Below are 11585 nucleotides of genomic sequence, written 5' to 3' on the forward strand. Positions count from 1 at the left end.
AATGAGGGGAATTTTTGATAAGAAAATTTTTTTTAAAGGAAAATTTTTGAATTTTTGTTCCGTTGATGATAAGTTGCTTCTTTTTTTATTTCGTTTTTTCGTTATTTTTAGTTTTTTTTACATTTTTTTCGTTAAAATTATTTTTTTATGCACTTCCTGTCACATTGCTCTGAAAAATTTGTTCGTTTGAGAATTTTTTTATTCTGGTTCGTTCATTCTCATGCGAGCAAAGTCCTCAAAGACAATATTGTCGTCGTCGTCAGCGTAATGCGAATTTTCGTAGCGATGTCGTTCAATCGATTGCATTTTCTTCATGGCATTAACGCGTTCGCGATCAACAGTTCCGGGTTGAGGATTCATCAGTTTGAAGGGAACATCAGTTACGAGTTCGCCGCCCAACGATCCGCAATTCAGCTTGACACGTAATGAGTACGAGATGACGATACCCATTGCATCGCCGGGATGCTTTCCCTCAGCAACGATCGTAGAAGAGGCGAGATTGGCATCTTCGTCTTTGAGATGACCATCCAAAGCGATTCCTGAAGGAAAAGAGGTTAAACATTTTATTATTTTCGAAAAATTCGAACTTAAAACTCAAATTTTCGAAAACTTCGAACATAACTTAATAATTTTCGAAAAAAATCGAAATTAATTCTCAAATTTTCGAAGAACTCGAACTCATGTTTTATTCAAATTTTATTCAATATTCGAACATGAATATCCAATTTTCGAAGAATTCGAACATTAGTTTCAAATTTCGAAAAATTCGAACATGAATCTCAAATTTTCGAAGAAATTCGAAATTAATTCTCAAATTTTCGAAAAATTCGAACTCGAACCTCAAATTTTCTTTGAACCTGAACTTTAATTTTATATTTTCGAAATAAATTTTAAATTTTTCGAAAAATTTTTTTCGAACTTCACTTTCATGTTTTCGAACTTAAGAATGAAATTTTAAATGTTTTTATTAAAAAATACCTCGACGATCCTTATTGCTGCTTGCAATTGGTACCAAATAGAATGATTTAGTGAAACTTGCTCCCGGAGTAATTGGACATCCTTCACGAGTTTCCAACGAAGCAACATGCTTACTGAACTGAGCATTAACCATAGTAACCTAAAACCATCGAAATTTTATAAAAAACTCAAATTTTTCATTTTCAAATCAAATTAACCTCGCAATGTTGCACGACATAACACTTGATATTCTTCACGGTCTTCTTCGAGTTATTCGTAATGACGACATTTGCTGCAATTTTTTCGCCATGATAGTAAATTTCGCGATCCAAGGTCACTTCAAGGTTAAGCTTTCCTTGCGAAAAGGTGAAACCTTTCGAGACGAGAGACGATGGAAGACGACGCCCGCGTGAAGTTGGTGCATATTGCAACTTTTTGATCATCAAACTGACGGAACTTCGTTTATGTTGCTTGTCGTCTTCATTTTCTCCAATGTAGCATTTCAGTGAGTACTCAACACCTAATGGTTTGCCTTGATCATCGTCGCCAGCTTGTAAAGTTACGGAAGATGGAGCATTGGCGGGAAATTGAAACGTGAATGGATAAGCATTGGCACCAAGTTTCTTCACAAGACGCTCTTGCATCGGAGTCATTTCCATCTTGGAGTTAACCATGGGGAAAATTTGCTCTTTTGCCAAACTCATTTCTTTCGAAAATTTTAATCCCATAACCTGATTTCAAAAAAAATTAAAATTTCACAAAAACTATGAAAAAACTGAATTTACCTCATCCTCTTCTCTTCCATAACGATAAGTAGTGATCAATTGCCCGAAGACAGCGCGCCCTTTAAGATAATCAGGATCAACGACGAGAACGCCATCTACGGGATCACAATAATCGAGATGATCGACAAAGTCACGTTTGCCCAAATAAACGGTTAGTTTTCCGTTGGGTGTTTGTTTTTTGTAGACTTTTACTGCGACAACCATTTTTGATTGCTTTTCGTTTGTTTTTTTTAATTAATTCGAGTCAAATTAAGGAAAAAATTAACTTAAGGTTCGTTTCGTTCGGAAAAGTTCTGTGAAAAATATCCAAATGTTTTTCGAATATTTTCTGTGTTTGTTTGTTGCTTGGTGTCTTTAGTGTGTTGATTCACTGCTGAAATTGAAGAACTAATAGCAAAATGGGGAAAATTGCTCGTTTTATAGGTGATGGATTCCGTAATATGGCTTCTGCGACAAGCAAGAACTAATGCAATTATGAGGGACATAACTTTGAATGACACAGCAACAACGTAATTTTCGATTTTTTGTAGAGTGAAACGATTGATATTTTTTTCTTCTATCTGAAATTTTCGAAAATGAAATTTTCGAAAATTTTTAAAAAATTCGAACAAACAAATTTTTTTAATTACGAATTTGAAGTTTATTTTTGAATTATTCGAAAATATGAAATTGATCTTCGAATAATTCGAAAATATGAAATTGATCTTCAAATAATTCGAAAATATGAAATTGATCTTCGAATTATTCGAAAATATGAAATTGATCTTCGAATAATTCGAAAATTTGAAATTGATCTTCGAATAATTCGAAAATATGAAATTGATCTTCGAATAATTCGAAAATATGAAATTGATCTTCGAATAATTCGAAAATACGAAATCATTCTTCAAATAATTCGAAAATTTGAAATTGATCTTCGAATAATTCGAAAATATGAAATTGATCTTCAAATAATTCGAAAATTTTAAATTGATCTTCGAATAATTCGAAAATTTGAAATTATTTTCGAAATTTTCGAAAAAAATATGAATTTCGAAAAAAAATGTTCACTCTAATTTTAGCAATGACAAAAAACGCGCACATATTAATACAATTAGGAATCATAACGACAAATTACGCAAAAAAATCCATAAACGCGAAAGTAATTATCATGTTTTATTTTTACATCGAAAGAAGATTATCTTTTGTTCCGTGTCATCGATTTTCTCACTCACACTTCTTCTTCTTTTTTTTTTTCATTTTTGACCTTGACCTCGTTTAAACTAATTTCCTTTTCTTTTTTTTTTCGTTTCAGACAAAATGCCTCATTTCAAGATTCCTGCTGATCAGCACGGTTCTGCAGTAAAATTCTCGCCTTTCCATCGCAATCGCTTAGCAGTTTCCGCTTCTCAACCATTTGGAGGTCTCGGAGCGGGTGCTCTTTTCATCTTGAACTGCACCGACGACCTTTTTCAAGAACAAAAATTTCAATGGCAAGATGCCTTATTCGACGTAGTTTGGTCCAAAAATAACGAAAACCAAGTTTTAACATCTTCCGGCGACGGTTCTTTGCAACTTTGGGACCTCACAGAAAACGGCGGCGCAATTCAAGTTTTTAAAGAACACTCCGCTGAGGTTTATTCCGTCGATTGGGCGACAATTAATCAAAATCCCCAAATGTTGAGCGGCGGTTGGGATGGAAAAGTGAAATTATGGGATCCGACGAGAAAAAATTCCATTATGACTTTCGAACATGGCGTCGATTCAAAATGTCAGGTATCTCGTGATTCTTTAATGATTTTTGATGTTTCTTTTTCAGGCGAACACAACAGTTTATTTAGTTCTGTGGGAAGCGATCATCTTTTGCGCATCTGGAATTTGCATGAAAAACAACCAATTTCCGTGATAAAAACGAAAGGAAATGAAATTTTGTGCTGTGATTGGGTCGAAAAAAGCGAAAATATCGTCGGAATCGGCACAGACAACGGAAATTCTTACATTTTTGACTTGCGACATGCGAAAAAAGAAGTTGCTTGTCTCAAATCGGGCGGAGAAACAGCAATTCGTGGGATGAAATTCTCACCGCATGAAACTTCGATCGTTGCAACTGTCGGTTATGACTCAATAACGCGAATTTGGGATTTCAATAATCCGAAAGAACCGTTGGAGGCAATTTGTCAACATATGGATTGTGTTTGCGGAGTCGATTGGGATCCTTTTAATGCTCAAAGAATGGCGGATTGTGGATGGGACTCCATAATTAATGTTTTTAATGTGAATTTGAAACGTGAATGAGACTTTTTTGAACGGATTTTATTGCATGGTTTTTTGAATTCGTTTCGATTCAAGTTTTTCATTCAAGTTTTGAATTGCTGAATGTGCTGAATCCAGCTGATTAGAAGGCATTTACAAGTTTCGGTTAGATTTTTTTGTGAATTTATTCTTATTGGGAAGATTTTATTACGAGAACTTTTTTTTTCTATTTTCTTTTTTCGAAATTGAATTAAAATTTTATATTTTTTTATATGTGAGATTCGAATTCAAAATTTTTCGAAAATTTGAGATTCAAGTTCGAATTATTCGAAAATTTAGAATTTAATTTCGAAATTCATATAAAAAAAAATTAAAAATTCATGTTTGAATTTTAGAATTAATTTCGAATTTTTAGAGTGCTTCAATTTTAAGTTGAAATTTTTTAGAACATTTGAATTTAATTTCAAATTATTAAAAGATTCGAAGTGTAAATTTTATTTTTTCGAAAATTTTTAATTTTATAAATTCGAATTATCTATAGAAAATTTTACTTTGCAATTTTAATTCGAATTATTTAATAATTTCTTATTTGATTTTTTTAAAAATTTGAACTTTAAGTTCGAAAATCAAAATTTTTAACTATTATTCGAAAATTTTAAAATATTGTTCTGAGCATTTGAAGATTCTGAGTTTAAATTCGAAAGTCATATTCGAAAAAGTTAAAATTTTCTAACTCATGTTCAAATCCTTTTTCGAAAATTTTAAAGTCAATATCAAAATTTTTAGAATACTTTAAATTGTAGTTAAATTTATTCAAAAATATTCGAAATTAATAATTAAATTTTACTAAAATTTTAAAATTTCCAATTAATTGAAGAAAATGTTACTTTGGAATTTTAATTTGAATTATTTTTATTCGAATTTTTCGAAAATTTGGATATACAGTTCGAAAGCCATATCAAAAAAAAAATTTTTAAAAATCTTACTCATGTTCGAATTCTTTTTCGAAAATTTTACTTTTTTAATTGAATCATTCAATAATTTTAGATTCTTAATAAAATTTTTCAAAAAAGTGAATTTCGGGTTCGAATTTTTCGAAAATTTGAAATTCATGTTCGAAAATCAAAATTTTTAACAATTTTTATGAATTTTTTAACAAATTTTTAATTTCATATTGAATTTCGAAGAAAATTTTTCGATAAAAAAATTTTTGGGGGAAACACAAAACTCCCTTTTCAACTTTTTAAAAGCCTTCAGCTGTTCATTCCTCTTTGTTTACGTATTTACTGCACTCCGTACTCGACCATCATTGACGAGACCAGATAATAAAACTTTAATTTATACACGCAACCTACATCGTAAAATTTTTAATTCAATTGAGAAAAGTTTGCAGAAAAGCCAGTCAGTTGATTTCGAGCCATCGTGTGATAAACTTCGTTCCTTCAGAAAACTTCAGTAAAATGCTAAAAAACATCATCCAAAAACCGGGTGCATCCCAAATCGTCACTCGCAAATACCAAAATGCCATTGCGACAAAATTGTCTTCGAACGACGGTCAATATCGCGAAGAAAAACTCTCGTTACCGCACAACATCGACCCGAACGAATCGAATCGCTTCTCGACGCAACGTTCACGCGAACTAAATTCGAGTTCGATGCTCTTCCATCACAGCAATTTCATCGGAGGCAAGCAAAATTTGGATATCACGCTCGATAATTCGTCGAAAGCTGCCGATCCGCACGTCAAATTCTACGATTCGCATAACGCCGTGTCGCTAAATGCCGTGATGCAGTCGAATGTGCCGCAACCGTTCGGGGGTTTGCACAATTACGCGATTGCGCCTGCCATGCCCGGCGGAAGTGTCATGTCTTTGGACAAATATCAAGCGGGTTACATGCAAGGCACGCACTACACGACACTTCGTCAGGAATTTCGACGAAATTGGCATCGCTCCGACGGAGATTCAGGTAAAATTTACGGATTATTGCAAAAAATGAAGGCACTGCAACCCGTAAATGTCCGAAATTTTTCTAGCCAAAGCAAAGTAAAGCCCAAAACTGATGAAGGAAACGTTGCCGCTGCGGAAAAGTCACACGAGGACGATGATAAAAAACCACTCTCGAAACGCGATCAGCTAAAAAGAGCCGTCAAGGAATACGGATCGACTGTGATTATCTTCCATATTGGCATTTCGCTCGCGAGCTTGGGCGGTTTTTATCTCCTCGTCTCGAGTGGCTTGGATGTAGCTGCGCTCATGGATAAATTAGGCGTTTCGGCTGACGTTAGCGGGAAAGTTATGCAAGGCGCGAGCACTTTTGTCGTCGCCTATGCCATTCACAAATTATTTGCGCCACTTCGCATTTCCATAACATTATTTAGCACACCATTTATCGTTCGATATTTGCGATTAAAAGGCATCTTGAAGCCGCCTAAAAAGTAAAATTGGCCTTATTTTCGATTTTTTTTACTTAAAAAAACACGAAATTTCTAGATATTAGTAAATAAAAACAAAAATAAACAACAAACCGGTTAGTTTTATTTTATTTTTATCACTCTCCCGTTCTTCGCATTGCTTCAAAACGCACCTTTGGACCCAAAAACACGTGATTTTGGCATGATTTCTGGAATTTTGTGTCATCTTTTCGTCATTTGGCTCTGAAAGTTCAAGAAACTTCCGTAAAATGTCATTTTTATTGGTCAACTTTTTTTTTGCATGGATGGGCAATGTCCAAATTTTGACCGAAACGTGATCAAAACATGACTCTGAGCAGCAATGGGTACTAAATTCTTGTTAGGAATTAAATTTTTTATATTAAAAATTAAATTTTAGCTTTAAAAAGACTTAATTTTAAGATTTTTATAAAAATTCAATTACAAAAAAAAAATTAAAAAATTTTTCCTTTTAAGAATTTCGTTCCCAAAGTCGCATTAATTTAGAATTTTCGTGATATAACGTCACTTATAGGCTAAATTTGGATAAAAACATGCTGTCTATAAGTGAACGAACGTCTTTGTAGTTAATGAATTGAACGAAGATGCCGGTTAAGTGTCAATTTACCCGTTATTTGTTTATTTTTATTCGTTTTTAAATAATTTTTATGATGTTTTCGAGTCTAAATGAGGTTAAAAAATTTTTTTTATATTTTTTTACAATATTTTTCATCAACCAATGATGCATTTCATTCAAAAAATTGAAAATTTTAATACTGCATTCAACTTTCTAATTTAATTTGCATCTTTCAAAACTCGAATTTGTCTAAAAATAGCAAATTACGTGACAAAAAGTGATAAAAACTCCAATTTCCGTATCGAAAATTGCTTTATCATCAAAACTTCGACCTAATTTCCGAACAACTCGTTATCGTAAGTACTTAACAGCCCTTTTCTTGATTAAATTAGACGTAAATTGTTACAAAGTAGCAGCTTTAGATAAAAGTTAATGAATGTGACTTAAGATGTTTCAAGGTAAAATGTGCTTGAAAGGCGAAATTTTTATCAAAATGACATTTGAAAGCCCTTTAAATCCGAAATTCTGAAGAAAATTATGCAAAAATTCACTTTCCATCTCGAATGATTTGTAAAAGTCACATCGTCTGATATTCAATTGAAGGTCACGTTACTCACTCGTTAAATTCATTACGTCGCTCTTGTAATATCTTGTGTCACAAATGGCTCGTACGATATTTCTTCAATTGCATTTAGTTTAAAAATTGTAAATAAGTTGTAGAAACCGGCATAAATTGCACTGTAAACTCGTTTGTTTTGATTCGAAGTCATAAGATTTTCGCTAATTAATCGCTTTTTAAGTCAAATTTCATGAGATTTTAATAAATTTTCGATTTTTATAAATTTTTTGATGTTCTTTGAGTACTTAAACCACTTCAAAATTTCCTAAAAATACAAAAAATAATTTAAATTAGCAAAAATTGATTCAAAAAGTATAAAAATTTATAAAAAATATTTTAAAATTAAAAAAAAAAAATTAACTGAAAATATTTACAAAAAAATAAAAAGATAAAATTTTTCAAGAAATAAAAATAAAATAAAATAAAATTAAAAAATAAATTTAAAAAAATTTTTTTTTTGAAGATACAAAAATTAAAATAAAATATTTTAAAAATTTTAAAAAATTTTTCAAATAATTAATTTTCAAAAAATTATATACCTGAATAAATAAAATATTTTTTTGAACAAAAATAAAAAAAAATATTTTTGGAAAAATTAAAGAGATAATTTTTTTTTAGAAATTAAAAAAAAAATTAAAAATTAATTCATTTTTAAGAAAAATTAAAAAAATAATTTTTTAATCAAAAATTAATAAAAAAATTAAAGAAAAAAATACGTTGAGCAATAAAAAATTTTCAAAAATTAAATATAAAAATTAATTTTAAATCTTTCTTTAAAAAAATTTAAAAAAAATTATATGAAAAAAATCCTTTTAAAATTTAATTTTAAAAGATAAAAATTTAAAAAAAATAAAATATTTTTAAAATTGCAAAAATTTTCTTTAAACAATAATTTACTATAATAATAATTTTACTATATAATAATTAAACAATAATAGTTATAAAAACAGTAATTTTCAAAAAAGTTTAAAAAATATTTAAATTTTTTCTAAAAATCTTTCAAAAAAAATTATATAAAAAAAAAAATCCTTTAAAAATTAAATTTTTTGAAAAAAAATATTTTGGATAAAATTCTCGACGATAGTTTTAAAAAAAATTTTTTTTTTGCAAAAAATCAGACAGACACAAAATTAACAAAATTTTCAGTAGGTATAAAACGCCATTCAAAGTTGAGGTAGGTCAAAAATTAAATAATTGAACATTCACGCAATTCAAGGTTTGAAGACTTCGTTCGTTTTTTTTTTTATGAAAAATTTCCGAATTTTTAACTTTGTTACTACTTTTAACATCTTCAGTATTTTTATTACTCGTCAATTATATATTTTTCTGTGTGTTTATAGGATTCGCCTACTACCAATCATCAAGTATTTACTGTCATCGTCGTGATAAATATTGCTCTGATAAGATTTTTTTATGTACATCTCGTTTGGATGTAAATTGAAGAAAAAACGTAAAATGAAATTAAATGCACGCCAAAATTTTTTAACTAAAAAAAAGAGAGAGAAAATGTTGACTTTTGGTGTAAATCAGGTAAGTTGCTTTTGTGAGGTTTCGATTTTTTAGTTTTTTTTTTTAGTTTATAGAATTGATCCGTGTGCCTTTTTCTGTCTCGTGAAGATGCTGTTGATGTTGGCAAAGACCTCGCTCGCACTTTTGGCAGCGTCAACTTTGAAATGCAAACCGCGCAACGCGTAATAATCGGCAAGGGGTTTCGTCTGTTTGTGATACGACTCGAGGCGTTTCTTCAGGGCTTCGGCATTATCGTCGCTGCGACGAATCAAAGGCTCTCCCGTGACATCATCTTTCATCGCAACCTTTGGCGGATGGAATTCCTCGTGATACGATCTTCCGCTGGGCTGATGAATCAATCTTCCGGTAATTCGTCGCACAAGCAAACTATCGTCAATGCTGAATTCAACCACAGCATCCAAGGGGGTTTTGCGCTTTTCCAACAAATTGTCTAATTTTTCGGCTTGCACGATAGTTCGCGGGAATCCATCGAGTAAAAAGCCGTTTTTGCACTCTGGCTTGTCCAAATTGCTGTCAATCATGTCGACAACCAAGTCATCCGACACCAACTTTCCCTCATCCATAATTTTTTTCAGTTGTGCGCCGAGTTTGGATCCTTTGGAGATTTCTTCGCGTAACATGTCTCCCGTGCTCAAGTGACACACGCAATATTTCTCCTTCAGCAAAGGGGCTTGTGTGCCTTTGCCGCTGCCTAAAACGAAAAAAAAGTTACATAATCGCTCGAAAACATGAAAAAATAAAAAAACTCACCTGGAGGACCCAACAAAATGGCATTAATACCGACTTCTTTGTCATCGGCTTGCGGTCTCAATTTTGGCTCAGCTGCGGCGGGCATTTTCTCTCAAATAAACGGGAATCCGATCTCAGCAAACACAAAACTGCGAAGAAAAAAATATTAAATAACACTTTTAATCTTATCACTGATTAAATTTTTATGTATTTTTTTCTAGAAGGTTAAATTTTCGTGGTTGGCATGCAAAAAGGCAAAGTTTAAAAGAGATTTTATCAAAGCTCGATCGAACGTATGAACAGAAATTTTTATGGGAAATTATGGATTGGAAGTTGAAAAAGCGATTTTTGGTAGTTTTAGAGGAAGATTAAGTAATATTTTACCTGAAAATTTGGTAATTTTATGGATGAAAAGCGTGACACGTCCAAAAGAAGGTACGAGGTAACCACTGACAAGTAATTGGAAGTACGAGAATGGAAATTCAGCACATTTTGTATCAGCATGGGTTGTTTTTGCAATATCGTCTTTGAAAAATTTTATGTTGAGTGATGAATTTTTTGAAAAATTAAAATTTATGAATTAAAAATTTAATTTTTAACTTTTCAAGGCATATTTTTTCAGGATTTTGAAATTTTTTTTTAATTTTAAAAATTTTAAATTTTTTTCATACTCAAAATAATTTTTTAATGAATTTTTATAAAAAAAAATTTAAAAATAATTTATTTTTTTAAAATCTTTAAATTTTTTACATTTTCTTTGATATTTGAATTTTTAAACAAATTTTTAAATTATCAATTTAATTTTGAATGAAATTTATTATTTTTAAATTTTCGTCAAAATTTAACAAAATGTTTAAAAACTTGTCTGTCTCATAATTTCTAATTGAAAATTTTGAGAATTTTCAATCATTAAATTTAAAGCTCATTAAAAAAATTTTAGATTTTTTTGAAAATTTCAAAATTAGGTATTCAAATTTTTTTAATGAGCTTTCAATGAATTGATTGAAAATTTTCAAAATTTTCTTTAAAAAAAATTAAGAGTCTGACAAGTTTTTATACATTTTGTTAAATTTTCTTTGTTAAAAAATGAAATTTATTCAAATTTATTGAAAATTTAAAAAATTCATAAATTTTGAATATTTTTAAGAAAATATTTAGAAATTTTTATATAAATTCTTGGAACCTTTAAAAAAAATGTTCACTTAAGAAAATTTTAATTAATTTTTAAAAATTATTCATTCAAAATTTTGATTTTTTTCATACTCAAATATTTTTTTTTTTTTTTTTTTGAATTTTTGTTAAAATTTTTTAAAATCCGAATTATTTAAATTTTTTACATTTTCTTTAATTAAATTAAATTTTAAAAAATAAAAAATTTTAAACTTCTAAATTTTATTTTGAATAAATATTTAAAAAAAATTATAGAAAATTTTTAAATTTCGACAAAATGTAATAAAATGTATAAAAATTAAATATTTTTTTCAAATTTTAAAAACTTTTAATTATAAACTTAAAATCTCATGAAAAAATTGAAAAATTTATCAAGAAATTAAATTCATTTAAAATTTGAAAAAAATTTTGACTAAATTTTTAAAAAATTTTTTATTTTTTTTTTTAATTTCAGGAAATTTTCTTAAAAATTTTAAAGGTAAGAAAATTTTCAAAAATTTTTAGTTCAAAAATTTTGATATTTTTTCGTTTAAAATAAAAAAAAATAATTTTTTA

At 29.3% G+C, this 11585-nt stretch overlaps 4 protein-coding genes across 4 annotated transcripts; 2 read left to right on the forward strand and 2 right to left on the reverse strand.

Moving 5' to 3' along the window:
* Positions 1–32: 32 nt before the first annotated feature.
* On the reverse strand, positions 33–2117 carry LOC134832747 (arrestin homolog). The gene is made up of 4 exons (XM_063846878.1): positions 1743–2117; positions 1176–1688; positions 979–1117; positions 33–539 (listed from the first exon to the last, which is right to left on the reverse strand). The coding sequence occupies exons 1-4, from the start codon at positions 1944–1946 to the stop codon at positions 199–201; spliced, it is 1197 nt and encodes a 398-aa protein (XP_063702948.1). The 5' UTR covers positions 1947–2117; the 3' UTR covers positions 33–198.
* A 23-nt stretch (positions 2118–2140) lies between these two features.
* On the forward strand, positions 2141–4016 carry LOC134829148 (peroxisomal targeting signal 2 receptor). The gene is made up of 3 exons (XM_063842144.1): positions 2141–2198; positions 3037–3492; positions 3541–4016. The coding sequence occupies exons 1-3, from the start codon at positions 2141–2143 to the stop codon at positions 4014–4016; spliced, it is 990 nt and encodes a 329-aa protein (XP_063698214.1).
* Positions 4017–5271: 1255 nt separating this feature from the next.
* Positions 5272–6512, forward strand: LOC134830184 (uncharacterized). The gene has a single exon (XM_063843576.1). It carries the CDS (start codon positions 5435–5437, stop codon positions 6413–6415), a length of 981 nt encoding a protein of 326 aa, XP_063699646.1. The 5' UTR covers positions 5272–5434; the 3' UTR covers positions 6416–6512.
* A 2460-nt stretch (positions 6513–8972) lies between these two features.
* LOC134829661 (adenylate kinase) lies at positions 8973–10310 on the reverse strand. The gene is made up of 3 exons (XM_063842863.1): positions 10245–10310; positions 9882–10009; positions 8973–9822 (listed from the first exon to the last, which is right to left on the reverse strand). The coding sequence occupies exons 2-3, from the start codon at positions 9964–9966 to the stop codon at positions 9179–9181; spliced, it is 729 nt and encodes a 242-aa protein (XP_063698933.1). The 5' UTR covers positions 9967–10009; positions 10245–10310; the 3' UTR covers positions 8973–9178.
* Positions 10311–11585: the final 1275 nt, after the last annotated feature.

This window comes from Culicoides brevitarsis, chromosome 2 (assembly GCF_036172545.1).
Source record: "Culicoides brevitarsis isolate CSIRO-B50_1 chromosome 2, AGI_CSIRO_Cbre_v1, whole genome shotgun sequence".
Lineage (NCBI taxonomy): Eukaryota > Metazoa > Arthropoda > Insecta > Diptera > Ceratopogonidae > Culicoides > Culicoides brevitarsis.